This window comes from Myodes glareolus, chromosome 7, assembly GCF_982192425.1.
Source record: "Myodes glareolus chromosome 7, mMyoGla1.1, whole genome shotgun sequence".
NCBI lineage: Eukaryota > Metazoa > Chordata > Mammalia > Rodentia > Cricetidae > Myodes > Myodes glareolus.
The window spans coordinates 94663951-94682180 of NC_142032.1; the positions used below are offsets into that span (position 1 = coordinate 94663951).

General features: G+C 40.3%; 1 protein-coding gene across 2 annotated transcripts in view; it reads right to left on the bottom strand.

Annotated features, from left to right (window-relative positions):
* Positions 1 to 17729, bottom strand: part of Ipo7 (importin 7) — a 42749-nt gene extending 25020 nt beyond the window's left edge. Inside the window, exons 1-4 of one of the 2 annotated variants that reach the window (XM_048460236.3) lie at positions 17518 to 17729; positions 9581 to 9662; positions 6609 to 6762; positions 4616 to 4774 (exon numbers count right to left, since the gene is read on the bottom strand). In XM_048460236.3, the coding sequence (XP_048316193.1) occupies positions 4616 to 4774; positions 6609 to 6762; positions 9581 to 9662; positions 17518 to 17601 (479 nt within the window). In that variant the 5' untranslated portion in view covers positions 17602 to 17729. The remainder of the gene's footprint in view (positions 1 to 4615; positions 4775 to 6608; positions 6763 to 9580; positions 9663 to 17517) is intronic. The other variant, XM_048460237.3, reaches the window with a different exon arrangement.
* Positions 17730 to 18230: the final 501 nt, after the last annotated feature.

Below are 18230 nucleotides of genomic sequence, written 5' to 3' on the forward strand. Positions count from 1 at the left end.
GAGGCAAAGACAGCTGGCAGGGCTCCTGTCTCAGGATGGCAGATTTGTGAAGCATTCCATATTTAAGGCAGGGAGACAGGACAGATTTTCTTTAAGAGTTGGATTACTGGGCTAAGTATGTTGGTTCACACTTTTAATGCCAGCAATGGGAGGCAGACGTAAGCAAGTATCAGTGCTCTATGACAGCAGTGGCTACAAACTGAGAACCTGGCTTTGTTTTGTTTTTTCCCAAGCAACACAAAAGGATTTCCCAGTCAAGCACAGAAGTACACTTCTGTAATCTCAGCATATGGTGTTAAGGCAGAAGAATGGTATAGCTAACTTGGGCCACATTGAAGAGATCTTGTCTTAATAGCAAAAAACTTGGATTAATTTATCTTACGGAGTTTAATGTTAACCAAAGTAAATGGTCAAGAATTAAAAAAAAAAATACCAAGAGGACTGAAGAGGTGGTTCTGCCTGTACAATGCTTGCTGTGCAAGCATCAGGACCTGACTTCATTTGCAAAGCTATAGAGATGGCTCAACAGTAAAAAGCACTCACTGCTTTTGCAGAGACCAGGGTTCAATTCCTAATACTCATAAGGACACGGTGACTCAACTGCCTGTAACTCCAGTTTCAGGGATCTGATGCCTTCTTCTGACCTCTGAGGGCTCCTGCACATATGATGCATACACATATGCCCAGGCATACATACCTATAAAAATTAAGTAAAAAAAATTCTAGGGATAACAAATTCATATAATTCTATTCCTAGGGAGGTATAGACAGGAAGCTCACTGCATCTTTGCCAGCTAGACAGTCTAGATGAATTAGCAAGCTCCAGTCTTTATTTTAAATTATTTTATTAAATATTATTTATTAAAACATTTTAAATTTATTTTATATTAAAAACTAAGGTGGCAGGATCATATGATAGTTCAAGAGATTATGCTGTAATGGCCTGAGTTCAATTTCTGGAAATCCATGCAGTGGAAAGAAAACTAACATCTACAAGTTGTCCTATGGCTTACACATACACACTGGTGTGCACATGCTTTTAAATAAATGTTATAAAGCAAACTAACAAACAAACCAGGCCATGGTGGTGTGTACCTTTAATCCAGCACTGAGCAGGCAAAGGTAGTTAGATCTCTGAGTTCAAGGCCAGCTTGGTCTACAGAGTAAGTTTCAGTACAGCCAGGGCTACACAGAGAATCCCTGTCTCAAAAATCCCAAAAATAAAGACACTTGCTATGTGGACCTACCAACCTGAGTTCCATGTCCATAACCCTTGCTGGGAGAAAAGAATAGGTGTCCTCTAATTCACATGTGCCCCCACCAACATACACATACATACTATATACACACTTAAATATTTTTAAAAGATTATCATACCTCTTAGTCAATAAAATAGTAACTTACAAAAGAAATCCCTATAATGTGGGCTAGTAACATGGCTCAGCGTACGGCAAGAGACTGTGCTGCACTAGAGTATCTAAATTTGAATCCCAGAATCCACAAAAGACGGAGAGAGAGAGAGAGAGAGAGAGAGAGAGAGAGAGAGAGAGAGAGAGAGAGAGAAACAAGAAAAGGGGCTGGAGAGATGGCTCAGAGGTTAAGAGCATTGCCTGCTCTTCCAAAGGCCCTGAGTTCAATTCCCAGCAACCACATGGTGGCTCATAACCATCTGAAATGAGATCTGACGCCCTCTTCTGGCCTGCAGGCAGACACACAGACAGAATATTGTATACATAATAAATAAATAAATAGATAAATAAATAAATACATTTTAAAAAAAAAAGAAACAAGAAAAGATAAAGGCAGTCATGGCCATACAAATGTAGCCAAGGTGCTATGGGGCGCCATGTTTTTTTAGCTAAGCTCCGGGTTGAGTGTTTCATGGGAATAAGGAAATAGTGACAGAACAAGATAAAGACGCCAGATTTATCCTCTGGCCTGTATATTCCTCCCATTGACGATGTGCACGTGCACCTGCACCTGCGGACCAAGGAGCTCATACTGAGGCAATCAAATGCACCACATACTCAAATACACCAACTGACACTCACATACCTATAGAAGGAAAGAATACCACGTGAACTCTGCAGTTGAACTGCATACTACAGACAAATTTCCCTAACAATAAAGCACTTCCCTCCTTCCAGTTCAGCTAGTCATCCACAACATGAAAACTTCTATGGTAGAATTTCTTTTCCCTTACCTCACTAATCACACTGAATATTAAACTGGGAATTAGTTCGCAGTACCTAATCTAAGCTAGTAGCAATTAAAGAAATTTACAGCATAAAACACACTACATACTGCTGAGACCCAAAAGCTTCTAAATGTGTGACGTTAGTAAGTCTACAGCAGGCAGAGGCAGGTAGATTTTTGTAAATAAAAACAAAAAGCCTTGTACTACAAGTCTCCAGTGATGCACCAAACTAATGAACTACACTAATAGTGATCCATTCTTTTGCCTTTAAAATTCTTTCTTGTTTTGTTTTTTTAAGAAAGGGTTTCTCTTGTGCAGTCTTTGCTATTCTTCAACTCACAAAGATCTGTTTCCCAAGTGCTGGGATTAATGGCGTGCACCACCACACCTGGCTTAATTTTTTGTTTCTAAATAAAAAGTCAGTGGTTCTTTAAAATCTAAAATTCCTACCCTGTCAAGCAAACGATTCAACTAATAAGAGTGCTGTCTAACATATGTAAGAACCCAACTCTGGATTCTTAGCAGCATACAAACCAAGTGTGGCAACACCCAGAACTTGAGAAATCAGAGGCACAGGATCAAAAACTCAAGTCCTGTAGAGGAATCGCAAAGACAGCTCTGTCCCAGTTAGAGACCAAAACTATTACCCTAACATCTCACCAGGAGCTGCCTGAACTCCTAACATTTTATGACAAGTTAGCTGTACCCCTAAAATCTCCCCAAGGGTTGAATACTTGTGCCAGTAAGGTGTTCCCCTTATTACCAGTTTATGCTTCTGGCTCTCTACTCTTTTACTTGTTTGCCAGTATTATTCAATAAGATGTGATATAACTTTCTCAATGTTTCCTTTGATCTCCTACAAACAAGCATTTTCTGAGGATATAAGGTGCTGCTGAAGACCAAAGAACAAGTTCTTCATGAATTTTCTTAAAATTTCTCCAAGCCACATATCTCTTGTAAATACCTTATATTCTATAAACATTGCTTGAAAATAAACTGATATTCCAATATTGTAGTTGCCTCCTCTATATTTCATTTAAAAATCCCTCACATTCTTTCCTGCTAAGGTTATATAAGAGAGACTCAAACCCTCTTAATGACATTGTCAACTTATTGTTATTCTCTCTGGCTTTGGTCACTCACTTACCAGAACTAAAACTGGCACTCTGATAGAAGTTGGAGCGACAGCTGGAACATTCCTTAGCAGGAAGATGGGTAGCTGGTGGGGACACAAGAAAACACCAGTACCAAGGGTGTAAATGGTGTGTTTCACGCCTACTCAGAACAGCACAGTTCTTTGAAATGGGATTCCAAAAGAGTGTCAGAGGTTGCCTACAAGTCCCAGAACTAGAGGGCTCACAATGGCATCTATCTAACTCGTAGGAATGGAGGTCAAGTCACCATATCATACTAAATTCTTTTTTATAAATTTTCCACACCATACTTTCATGTACCTACCAATTTCACTGCTTTAACCACATGCTTGATTTAAAAAAAATCCTTTACTGTTTGATTTACTATTCTTTTTAAAGTCTTTTTTTACGTGTATGAGTGTTTCACCTGCATATTGTATGTTCTGTGCACCATTTGCATACCTGGTGCTGCCAGAGGCAAGAAGATTTCCTGGGATTGGAGTTACAGATGGTTTTAAGCCACCATGTGGATGCTGAGAATCAAACTCAGAGCTAAGACAACTCTTTAATCTAAAATCTTACTAACTTATGAAAATTACTTATATGAACTATAATGCATTTAAATATTCAGGTTACTAGGTAAGTAGATTACTGTGAATTTCTTAGATCAAGAGCTGGGCTGGTGTCACACTATGATACTAGCTCGTGGCAGGGCAAACGCACAATGATCAGGAACTCACTGTGCTCTGTTGCTCACTGCATTCCAATCACTTTCAAACGAGCACACACTCACAAATCTAAAAGCCTGCTATCAGTACTTACTAAGGAGCCCCAATTTTAGAGACAGAGACAATTTTAAATAAGAGTCAATGATTTTTATCAAAACATTAAGGACAGTGGGCAGGGCAGAGTTTCTCAGTGGCATTGACAAAAAAAACTTATGTATCAGAATAAGTACCATGAGCTTGTGGAAAGGCCCAGCAGGGTGGATACCGTGCATTGAGTCAGTCAGCTATGCTTTTGGTACCTGCATGGTAGAGGGAGTGATGCCACCAGCTTATCATCTGGCCTCCATTTGTGCAATGAACCACTTGAACACACATATGCACACACACACACAAAATAAATAAGTATAATGAAGAAAAATTCAGAGTAAGATTCCTACTTCAATAAGAAAATACTAAATTAACATAGATCACTAATTTTTTATACTGAAAGCAATTTTTTATGATGAAATTGGTTTAAATTTTCACAATTATTAACTGGAATTAGGAGGAACACTTACTCATAATTCTTCACAAGCTGATAAAGGCAAAGAAGAATTCCCAGCCAACAAGCACTGTTGTCAGACTGAAGATAAAATCCAATCTTGTCCACAATGGCAGTCCAACGGCTCGGATAGTCATGTTTGATGATATGATGAATGCATGTAGTAAGCTGTACCCTGAAAGTCAAAACTCGACAGTAAAGAAGAAAAAAACCTAATCTAGACAATACTTTGATAACTCAGACAAAGAAAAATAGGTTGTTTCAACAAAGTCTAATTTCAAATAATCCATCAAGTATTCTGATGCACATAAACTGTAGATAATACAATACAACTCACTTAGCAACACTGTCTCTTCCTACCAATTTAAAAGAAACCCAGCCAGGTAGTGGTAGCAAAAGTCTTTAATACCAGCAATACCAGCAGTCAGGAGGCAAAGATAGGTGGATTTAGTTCGAGGCAGCCTGAGCTACAAGCTAGTTCCAGGAAAATCAAGGCCACAAAAAGCAACGCTATTTGGAAAAACAATCAAATAACTAAAAGAAACCCAATAGCCACCCAAGCCTAATTGCACACACACATGTGGTAGAGGCAGGAGGATAATGTATTTAAGGTCAGTCTGAGGCATATAAGACATACTTTTAAAAAGCCTTTCTAGTTTTCATTGCAGAAAATATCAAGTACACAAACATTTGCAAAGTAAAACATAGTGGCTCATATTTACTTCCCAGAAAAAGTTTATAGAGTTAAAAGTTATGGCTATCCAGGACTACTTAGGTTAACCAGATCTGCTTCTGAAGACCCAAAAGTTCAGAATCAAAAATGACATAGCCAGTACAGTACTTGTGCAAACCATAAGGACCTGAGTTTGACCTTCCAAAACTCACAGATAAGAAAGTCAGGTGCAGCTCTGAGCATTATAGCATTAATAATAAAAACTCAAGAGACAGATATTTGTGTTCAACCTGAAGATCAGAAAAGCAACGCAACCAGTCACTGGCTGGATTTTATAGGCAGGATCTCGCCCATTTCAGTCTGAGGGAGAGGTAAGAGCCAGTAGCTGGTTGCTTTGCTTTTCTGATCTTCAGGTTGAACCCCACTGTCTGTCATTAGGTTTTTATTATTTGTGCTACAGTATACCTGTACAATACTGTGCTAGGAAGACAGACAGGATGAACCCTTGACCTTGGCTAATCAGCCTAGTCAAATCAATAAACTGAGTTCAGTGAGAAACCTTATTTCAAAAAATCCCAAAAAGTAGGCACAAAATAATTAAGACAGCCAGCAATTTGCAAAGTCCTATAAATTAATAGTGGTTGCCAGCCAGGAACACTATTAATCCAAGCATTTGGGAGGCAGGTGATCTCTTTGAGCTCAAGGCCAGTCTGACATAGTGTGTTCCAGGCCAGACAGGGAAGTGATAAGGGCGCTTGACTCCCCAGAGCAGACCTTATTTCAATGTCTGCTCTGCAGAGACAGTGGAGATCTTTTAAATCACCAACAGACTGCAAAACAGTATTCAGCAATTCTTTCCCTCTATCTTTCTTTTTCCTTCTCAGTGCAAAAATAAAAGCTGGGACAGTATGTGTGTTAAAGTGTTCTACTACTGAGCACACCCTCAGTCATTGCCTTCTCTGAGACAGGCTTTCCGCTAGTGTATACTAGCCTCTGCCTCAGAATGCTGACTGCAGCCATGTACTACTACACCAGGCTCTACCATTTGTCTGATCACACCACGTTCTACAAGTCTCAGCTTTATAAACGTAAAATTCAATCACAATACAACAAATCTAAGAGCATTCATTCTATGACAACACGTGATGTGACTTTATGCTGCTATAAAAATGTCAGGTTAAGTACTTTGAATTGTAGCACCAGTAGGCAGAGGTCGGTGGTTTTCTGTGAGTTGAAGGCCAGTCTGGTCTACAAAGACCCTGTTTCCAAAAAAAAGGGGGGGGGGTGTTCACAAAACAGACATATCTGCAATAATGAATAAGTTTTAAAAACATACCTGATAAGCTCAGGTGAGTGGATAATGGCTTCTACAATGTTTTCTCGAATGCAATGTCGGTCTTCTTCTGGTATTGTATAGGGGGAGATGTCCCCGGGTGTTGCTTCCCGATCAGGCCAATACTGTGTTATCATATTTTTCAAATAAATAACACCTAAAATACAGACCATTCATAAAGTAATGCTTACTGTAAAAAACAGTGAGAATATCTCTTGGAAACATCAATATTAGGAAGAAATGTTTTTGTAAGCAAAGTAATAGACAATTATTTCAAGCCAATAATCAAAACACACATTTAACATTCACTTGCAAGCATTAGACACAAAATTATTAAACATACAGCCCAATCCAGAGATCCTGAGTTCAATTCCCAGCAACTACATGGTGGCTCACAACCTCCCTAAATGAGATCTGGTGCTCTCTTCTGGCCTGCAGGCAAACATGCAGGCAGAACACTGAATACATAATAAATAAATAAATCTTAAAAAGAGGAAAAGCATATAATTAAAAAAAAATACAGTACAAAAGAACACAAAATAAACAGTATACCAAAATCATTTTCTAAAGAAAACCCCTAAGCACCAAACCATACAAATACAGTTCCAAAGGGGGGGACACATGGTGGTGGCACAGGCATTTAATCCTAGCACTCAGAAGGTGGATCTCTGTGAGTGAGGCCAGCCTGGTCAACAGCGCATGTTCCAGGACAGCTAGGACGACACAGAAAGACCCTATCTTGAAAATCCAGAATTACAGTTCCTACAACTGACTACATAAATATGATCACAGGGAAAAACATAGTATATAAAGTTTCTCAGTGTCTAAATTGATTATTTTTAATCACACAGCACTTTAAATTCGTATTATTTTATGAGAAAATTTGCTGTGCTCAAAAACCCTAGATTATAGGGGTTGGGGAGATGGTTCAGTGATTAAGAGTACTGGGCTGTTCTTCCTGAGGACCTCGGTTAAATTCCCAGCACACACATGTTAGTTTATGCCCGTCTATAACTCCAGTTCCAAGGGATCTCATCATATGATACCTTCATATCAATGCACATTAAATAAATTATTAAAAAAAACAAAACCCCTAGATTATGACCTGCTGCAGCCACCATACTGCTCCCTTTGCACACTGCTGTCTGACAGTTAACAAGCTGATGATGCAGTGTGATGTAGATCAGTAACAAGGCTCTTTACTCAGCCATCTAGGGAATGTGGACTACAAATGTGTAACATGAAATCGATCCCTAAATTCTGTAGACTACCTTTTTGATGGTAAATTTTACCTGAAGTCCAACACCGATTTAAATAAAGGTAACTAAATCTTAAGAATTTAATGAATACTTACTTAATCTTAATATATTAAAAAAAACTAAACTATAACTACAGTAAAAGATATGGGGCTGACATAGTCCAGACTACTATATAATTAGCTTTATCACCCAAAACACAGCAAGAACAAAAATAGAACCTGGCAATCCTCACTATAGGTAAATATTTCTTTCCATTATAAACAAACACAGGAACCAAATGTGTATGTAATTTGATTTGGTAGTGAGAAAGTTTTTCATTTTGACAAAACATAAACAACTGAAAACTACAATGCAAGTATACAGGATTCAGTCTACCTCAAATGTACTACTATAAAACAAAAACGAACTCATCATTCAAAGCCTAGCAGATGGAATTGCCAAGGTCATACACTAGAATTTCAATTAGCCGAAGAATGTCACCCTAAAATCAACAATTATGTTTTAAATTTTTATTAAGTTTATGGGTGGTTACCTAATTGGCCCATATTTTCACCTATTTATTATAGTGCTTGGGATAGAATACAGGGACTTAAACTTGATAACATGTACTCTACCACTGAAGTGTATGAATCTCAATTTCATAGTTTATTTATGCTTCCATTTTATACACACTGAAATAATTTAAGTATAATTTAATCTTCTAAAATCCAAAAATTCAAGACTACAATGTATTAAGAACCAACGTTTTTATACGTTAAACACTTTCATTTTAGTAAAATTTGGGAAATAAAGGCTATGTAACCTTCATTTGAGCTGAAGTTACAGGCAATGGTGATAATAAAACTTATTTTTTAAGGAAGGCTCAGAGCATTAGCTATCTTCCAGAAGACCCAGTTCAATTATGAGCACCCACATGACGGCTCGCAAGCATCTTAACTCCTATTCAAGGGGATGTGATACCCTTCACTGGCCTCCACAGACACACATTAAACAAATAAACAAGTACATTGTGAGCACTGAGAGCTCTTCCAGGACCTGGGTTTGATTATCCAGCACCCACAAAAGCAGCTCAACTTTCTCTAACTCCACTTCCAGATCTAACACCCTCTGTTGATCTGAAAGCAATGGATGCACACAGTGCACAGACATACATGTATGTAATACCCACACAAAAAATATGAAAATAAATAAATCTCAAATTTTCCTTTAAATTCTGCCAAATACCAGAAACTTGCTGTTGCTATACATACCAGAAATAAATGGATTCTCAGGTGTTGACCAAAGAAATATACAGAGGTCTACATTAATTATAAACTGATTGGTCTATTAGCTCAGGCTTCTTATTAACTCTTATAAGTTACATTAGTCCATAATTCTTGTCTGTGTTAGCCACATGGCTTGATACCTTTTTCAGCGAGGCAGTCACATGCTTCCTCTGTGTCTGGATGACAACAGCAGACTGACTCTTCCTCTTCCCAGAATTCTCCTGTTCTTATGGCCCCGCCTCTACTTCCTGCCTGGCTACTGGCCAATCAGCATTTTATTACAGCATTTTATTAAAATAATACAAGTGACAGGATAAAAGACCATTGTCCCACAGCACTCAGGGAATGAAATTATTTAAGGGCCAAGTCACAATACTTCGCTAGTTCATTAACATAACTTTCAATCAATATATTTTGTTTGTATATTCAAGAAATAATTCAAGAAACTTGCCTGCCTGTCTCACAGGTAAATCCAGTTGTTCTGACATAGTGATCTGGAGCAGTGTTGAAACAAAATTCAGAGACTTGTGTGCCTACAAACAAGTAAGCAAAACAAAAACTTTAAATTTCTGTAGATGAACATAATTTTATTTACTTAAAGACAGTCTCACTACATAGTCCAGGTAAGCCTTGAACTCACCATCCTCCTTCCTCAGTCTTCTTAGTGCTGGGATTGCTTGGGTATCAAAGACTTAATGTCTACTTTCTGCTAGTATATTATTTATAAAAACTGACTCCCTGGAATGACTGTATTCTGCTGGGTACAGTGGGTCAGTTCACAAGGAAGCACTCAGAGGGTGGAAGCATAAAAACCCTGAGTTTGAGTCTCATAACCATTCCCCAAAGAATTCCAGGGGATCACACATCCTCTTCTGGTCTCCAAGGACACTGCACACACATGGTGTACTCATACATATAAAATTAAAACAATTTAAAAAGATAATATTGGAGCCAGGCACGGTCACCCACGTCTTTAATCCTAGCACACAGGAGGCAGAGGCAGACAGACCTCTGTGAGTTTGAGGCCAGCCTGGTCTACAGAGCAAGTTCCAGGACAATCATATCTGCTACAGAGAAACTCTCTCAAAATACAAAAATACAAGCCATAATGAGGTTAAGTATTAAGTCACCACAGTAGTAGGGTCAAGACCAGGCCGAGCCCTTTCACTGTACCCATCTTGCTTGCCTTCATCAAATAATAGTATGTACATGCTGCCAAACTAGGAAGGTTTGCTTCTAAATTAAGAGACCAAAAAGCCCACTCACAGAAATTATATATATACATATATAAAATACATATAAATTATATATATATACACACACACATATATATTTACAGCCACCTACTACATCCGACATATGATTTTCTTTATAAATTCTTTTATGTATATGGCTATTTTACCTGCCTGCATTCTCTGTGCCCCCGGAGGCCATGGAATATGATTCCCTTGGAGCAGTCAGTGCTCTTAATTACTGAGCTTTCCCTACAACCTGTTTTTATAATTTTTCTTCATATTTTTAAATGATGACTTTATAGCATTGGTTTAGCCTAAAGATCTCCTAAATCTTTACAAGGCTGTCACTAAGTTCTTGTTTCATAACCATAGTCGTCAGGAATTTTCCCAAATTCTGAATAGTATTCTTGGTAATAAATGTTATGAGGGCTGGAGAGATGGCTCAGCAAGTAAGAGTCCTAGCTATTGCTCTTCCAGAGGACCCAGATTCGATTCCTAGCATCCACATGGCAGCTCACACCTATCTATAACTTGTATTCCAAGTGATCTGACTCCTTCAAATAGATACCCATGAAGGCAGAATACAAACATAAAATAAGTTATAAAGAAAGAAAAAAAGGAAATGATATGAGCTGGGTGGTGCATCCTTTAATCCAACACTCGAGAGGTAGAGACAGGTAGATCTCTGAATTCGAGGCCAACCTGGTCTAAAGAATAAGTTCCAGGGGCTGGAGAGAAGGCTCAGAGGTTGAGAGCACTGGCTGCTCTTCCAGGGGTCCTGAGTTCAATTCTCAGCACCCACATATGGCTCACAACCATCTGCAATGAGATCTGGTGCCCTCTTTCTGGCCTGCAGGCATACATGCAAACAAACACTGTATATATAATAAATATATTTTTTAAAAAAAAAGAAAGAATAATTTCCAGAACAGCCAGGGTTACACAGAAAAACCCTATCTGGAAAAATAAATCAAAACAAACAAACAAAAACATTATAAATTTTCTGGATGTGGTGGAGCACAAGCCAAAGACAGAGGACCAGGAGTTCAAGGTCATTCTCAGCCATTTTTTTGATCACTTCAAAACCAGCCTAGGCTACTGTCTCAAAAACAAAAAACAAGATTGAAGGAACACACCTGCTATTCTAGCACTTGGGAAACTAAAACAGGAGAATTACTTCAAATTCAAGGAAAGTCCAAGATTCATGCACAAGACCGTTTCAAGCAAATAATGATGTTCAAAACATAGGCAACTCTGGTCTCTCAAAAATATACCAAAGATCCCAATTAATTTCTAGATACACCAAATTATTCTTGAGGAGAAGGTCTTAAGTCCAATTAGAGAACTGTTGGTTACTGCCAAGGTTAAGTATGCCATTACTGTACCCTTAGGGTTACCATGTTATAATGGGCATTGTCATAATTCATAGGTATCCTAGTAAATACCTACTGCTGAAAACAGAGATCCAGAAGCCCCTGAGCTGGAACTGACCTTAAAGCCTCCTCCCTGAGAACCAGCTTTCATGGTACCAAAAGAAACCATGCAAGCTTCCAAAGGATCAACTAGGATGCCAGGAGACCATGAGGGAACAGAATTGTTGAATTGGGGGACGGACAGAGAAGGAGAGCAAAGAGATATCTTGATAGAGGGAGCTGTTAAGGGTAAGGAGAAATCTGGTGCTAGGGAAATTCCCAGGAATCCACAGGATAACCTCAGCTCAGACTCTTAGAAATAGTACAGAGAGTACCTAAGCAGACCTTCCCCTGTAACCAGATTGATGACCACCCTAATTGTCATCATCTGAGATGGCTCAGAGGTTAAGAGCATTGCCTGCTCTTCCAAAGGGCCTGAGTTCAGTTCCCAGCAACCACATGGTGGCTCACAACCATCTGTAATGGGGTCTGGTGCCCTCTTCTGGCCTGCAGGAATACACACAGACAGAATATTGTATACATAATAAATAAATAAATGTAAAAAAAAATTAAAAAATAAAAAAAAGAAACTTCATCCAGCAACTGACTGAAGCAGATGCAAAGATCTACAGCTAAGCACTGGGCCGGCTCCCGGAGTCCAGTGGAAGAGAGGGAGGAGGGATTATATGAGCAAAAGGATCAAGACCCTGATGGGGAAATCCACAGAGACAGCTGACCTGAGCTAGGCCGGGGAACAACAAAACCCTCTGAATGTGGGTGACAGTTCTATGATTTGGACACCACTGGCAGTGGGGCCAGGATTTATCTCTAGTGTATGAACTGGCTTTTTGGAGCCCACTCGTTATGGAGATTCCTTGCTCAGCCTGGAAATGGGCTTTCCATTTTCCTCCCAGCTTTACATGCCAGACTCTGCTGACTCCCCATGGGAGGCCTTACCCTTTATGAGGAGTGGATGGGGGTGGGTGCAGGGGAGAAGAAGCAAGAAGAGAGGTGGGGGAACTGTGGTTGGCATATAAAATGAAAAAAAAACTTTTAAATAAAAGATTCAGCCTAAATTAAAGTTGTAAGAGAAAAAAAAAAGTATTCTTAAAACAAAAAACTATTCTAGACTACAGAGATGGTTCAATGGCTAAGAATACTGGTTGCTCTTCTAGAGGATTCCAGGGTTCAACCCCCAACATCTCCATTTTAACTCACAACCATTCATAATTCTAGTTCTAGAGGACATAATGCCCTCTTCTGGCCTCCAAGGCTATCAGGAACATATGTATATGTTACAGAAATGCATACTGTTAAACATCCATACACATAAATCTTTTTTTTCCTCTTTTTTTTCCCAAACAGGCTTTCTTTTTGTAGCCCTGGCTGTCCTCAAACTCAGAGATCTCTACCTCTCAAGTGCTGGGATTAAAGGCATGTGCCACCACCACCACACTATAAAATAAATTTTTGAAGTGTTCTTTACAGAAACTTGTTGAAGTTTATTGTACATATGCATGAGTGTTCAGCCTGCATATGTATGTATTCCATATGCTCCCCGTGACTGAGATCAGAAGAGTGCACCAGAGCCCTGGGAACCAAACCCAGACCCTCTCAAAGATCAATATGGTTCTTAATCACTGAGATATCTCTCCAGCTCAAATGAATGCTCTTAACACTTCTATTAGGTTCTTCGGTCGTAAATTCAACAAATACTTCCTGTGTCTATTATGTGTCAGTTATTATATATAGCTAGAACTGTGTCAATTTTCCTGTCAATGCTACTTCACAGTGACCTCAGTGTTCAAAGAACCATTCCAACCGAAAGTAGTAGAACTAAGAAAGAAGTAGCAGGCTGTGGCAGGAAACAAATTCTAGACTTCTTGAACTCGTACAGCAAGTGGCACACGCAGTACCAATAACTTGGAGGACGTACTGATGCCACTTCCCTAGATTTTTACATATACCACTTCCTTAAACCATATAACACAAGGCAGATACTATTTCATTATACACACAAAGAAACCAGCACTCAGGAGGTTCCACTGCCAGGAATGCAACCCAATGTAGATGGAGATACTTAGGGAGAAAATGCACCTCTATTAATACATACAGACTTTTTGTCGTTTCTTTTTTTTTTTTCAGTCTTTGTACCCTTGGCTGTCCTGGAACTTGCTTTGTAGATCAGGTCGGACTCAGAGATCCTCCTGCCTCTGTCTCCGAAGTGCTGGGATTAAAGACCCGCACCAAACTTCTGGCTTTTTCCTTAAACAATACCGCATAACTGTTCTTACAATGCACTCGACACTACGGGTGACTAAATATTTAAAATACAGGGGTGTAGTGATTTAACTCAGTAGTACATAAGCTAATATGTAAATATTAGTCCATCTTACATGGAGACTTGACCACTGTTGGTATCCTTAGGGAGATACATTGTTGCCTAGGGAAGACTGTACAGAATTTTGAATTTTAAAATAACAAGTATGTATACATGTTTACACATATTTTTCACAGCACACACGTGGAAATCAGCAAGATTTGGTTCTCTGCCACTCGTATGATTTAAGACACTTTCTAGGTTGGACATAATGGTACTGATGCCTGTAATCCCAGTACTCAGAAATCTGAGGCTAGCCTAGACTACAAAGAAACCATGTTTCAAAAAGAAAAAAGGAAGTTAAAAAAAAAACCTCACTAGTTGCTTAGTCTAAAATCATTTTTATGTGATATAAAAAAATAACTAAAATATCCTTTAAGTACAGACGATATTTATGAGAGCTAAGCTTTATAAAACTAGGGAAGGAAGATACATGAAATGTGCACTTCCTCCATGGGCAAGAGACATCTGAAAAGAGACAAAAGTTCCAAAGCTGAGCACACAAGCTCAGTACCAAGAGTACTGTCATATTTTCAAATTGAAAACTTTGAAAAGTTGGGCATGGTGGGTGCATGCCTTTAGTCTCAGGCAAAGGCAGGGAGATCTCTTGCATTCAAGGCGAGTCAGGTTGACAGCAAATTCCAGGCTAGTTAGGAACTTAGTGAGGTTCAAGCCTACTCAAAAGCAAAAATTAAAAATAAAAATTAGTAAGTTAAAATAAAAATGCTAAAAACATCTATAGTTTTTAACCAATGATTACTTCACTGAGTGAGGGGGACTCATTCAAATACAAGGATCTTTTAACATGAGCAATTTTCAATGTCTAAGGAGCAAAAACAGCTTTAATGAACGGATGATAAACCATGCATCTTACACCATACTAAAGGCAAAAGCCTCACAAAATCAAGATGCTCAAGGCTGGAGAGATGGCTCAGAGGGTAAGAACACTGTGACTGTTCTTCCGGAGTTCCCGAGTTCAAGTCCCAGCAATCACATATGAGATCTGGTGCCTTCCTTGCCTGCAGTACATTGTATGCTTAATAAATAAATAAATCTTTTTTTAAAAAAAAAAAAATCAAGATGCTCTGTTCTCATTTCTTCAAGACTTATCTGGAATGTTTCCTAAATCAGAGAAAATATCCTAAAAGCTACTTTAGGCAAATTACCTAAAATCTAAATGTGGTAACTGAAAGATTATAAAGTGAAGAGCTTAGAAAAAAAAGTAAAGAAAATCACAGAAATACAGGCCAGATAATACATTTTCTTTGGCAGAAAAGATTATCAGTGTTTACTGTTCCATGGCATTCCAGAACAGCAGATCAATGGCCGAGTATACTTTCTCCAAATCTCATGAGTGCACACAGGTAGACATGCAAAACTGGATGTGCTGGTACATGGACTAGGAAGGCTGAGGCAAAAAGATTACCCAGGAATCTGAGACAGCTTGGGCTAAAGAGTGAAAAATCCCGTCTGGAAACAAAACAAAAAACCTAGAAATACTGCAACTGTTCACAAAATTTGAAATTTGAAGAAAGTATTATTACTCAACCTTTACACAAAAGAAATCAAATCTGTGAAGAAACAATTTTATGAGCCACGTGTATTCACAATAGAAATACCTAAGACAAAACTTTCAGGTGTTCTTGGTTTGTTTTATTTTATAGAGCTATGGTCTCACTCTGTAGCCCAGGAAGGTCTCAAACACCTGGGTAATCCTCCTGCCTCAGCCTTCTAAATGCTGGGATTATTACAAAGCTTGGTTTTCTAGGCTATTACACACCTAACACTTCATAAGCAAAATAATAGTAATTGTAAGTAAGGTCCACCTAAAGCAGAACAAGTGACCCCCTAACTTCTTGTGTGGCTTAATAACATTTTAAGGGTACTATTTTTCCCCCCAGCTTTCCAAGACAGGTTTCTCTGTAGCTTTGGAGTCTGTCCTGGAACTCATTCTGTAGACCAGGTTGGCTTCAACTCCCAGGGATGGGACTGTATCTACCTCCAAAGTGCTAGGATTAAAGGTGTGCGCCACAACCGCCTGACAGGGACAATCTGTTTTTATCTTTTCATTTTAATGTCCGAGGTAAGTTCTTGCCAAGGTGACTTTGGGTCTAAAAATTTGAGTGCACTATCTTCTAGAATGGTCTCATTTACATATATAAGACTTACCTTTTCATTCTGAAATAACTTGAGTTATCTGAACTGTGGGTGGTCTGGTGGAACTGTAAATTCCTTGAGGACAGGAATACCTAGCACAGCGCTGTAAACTTTACATCCTCAATTAGTAGTTTCCCTGACGTTTCTGTAAGTCAATGCTTTAAAATTTCTTTAAACAGAGGTTTCTTTTACATTCTCACACACACACAACCTCACTGAGACTCAGTAGTATATATACCAAAATACAGTTGCTCTTAGGAACCTCCTAAAATCTTACATAAAACTGCAACGTTCAGAAACAAAGAACGACGATGAAATCAGTACAGTAAAATATGTATGTAAACTTTTCAAAGGGGCACTGCTCAAAACACGTGGGAGAGAGACCAACTCTCCGCAAATTATGAAAAATCTATAGGCGGACTTGCACTATCTCACTTGACCATCACGGCAACCCTACGGCCTTATTTCGTGAATGAGTAAAACTCAGAGGTTAAGGAACTTGCCCAAGGTCATTCCAGAAATCAGTCAGATCTGTGAGGGAGATACCTAGAAGGTCGCACCTTATCTGACCCTTTCCACTACCTCAACCCGCCTCCCAACTGTAGCACTGTGACAGAACGAGAGCGGGGAGCGACTATGTAACCCGCACTACCCCAGCCCTACCAAAGAGGCGCAGGCTCACATCTGAAATCTGTCCCTAGCAGCTCGCAGGCGAGAAGTTGTACCCGACAGGCAGGTCACTGATTCGCCCAGTGCCGAGACACAAGACTGACAGCGCAACCCCCAACGGAGCAACCAGCCTTCCCAGGAAGCCCGGCATCCCCGGCGCCGACGAGACTGGTCTGGGACACGTCTGTACACCCTCCCAGAGTTTTGCCCCCTCCCGGGAGCAAGGGACCAGCTGGGAGAGAGCCAGAGGGCGGCGGGCCACCCGAGTCGGCCATGTGTCCAGACCGTCACGCCCGCCCAGCCCGGCCGGTTCCTCACGTTCAGACCGCAGCCAGAGGCCCACTCGGGAACCGACCGAGGCGGCTTGGGCGCCGCGGCCCCACAGCGAAGCACCCGAGCCTGGCACGGCGGGCAGATCTCCGCCCCACCCCTCCAAATGGACCCGTCGACGACGCGGTACGCGCTCCGGGCCAGGCCGGAAGGCTCGGCCTGCCGGTACACCAGCCAGCAGCAGCCGCTAGCCGGCCGTCCTTACTTCATTGAGCTGGCGCTCCGCGGCCTCGCGCAGGGCCGGGTCCATGGTGCCCCGAAGGGCCTCGATGATGGTGTTGGGATCCATCGCCGCGCGGTCGGTCAAACCCGGGACACCGGTGCTACTGAGCCAGAAATAGCGCCACTCACTGCGCACATGGACCGGCCGCGCTCCGCAGCGGCAACCGGCGCGAAAGGAAAGAGAAGCGCCAAGGCCCCGGATAGAACCTTCTCGCCTCGGCGTGGAGGCGGGAGATGCTACGGCCACTTCCTGTCAGCGCACCCGCGGGGCACCTTGGGAAATGTAGTCCGCAAACACAGGCACGACCCACGTGGCTGGCTCCAGCTGCTGAAAGAGAAAACGTTTAAATGCCACAGAAAGAAAAGCAAAACCGTTACAAAGATTTATATGATATCCCTAGAGGTGCTCAATCAATGTGTGACACAATCCGTTGTTACTAACTGTATCAGTAAAAGAAAACTTCTGTTTTATTTTTTGAGAGACCGGCTTGCTGTGTAGCCTAAGCTGACCTGAACTGATGCAATGCCACTACCTCGGGCTCCCAAATAGAACTCCCAAATAGAAAAATGATTTGAGATGTATTTCTAAATGCCATAAAAATTGTTTCACTCTGATTCACTAATCTCATTTGTGAGATTTTATCCTAAGAAAACACTGATCGAATATGCCGGGTGGTGGTGGCGGTCAACTCCTTT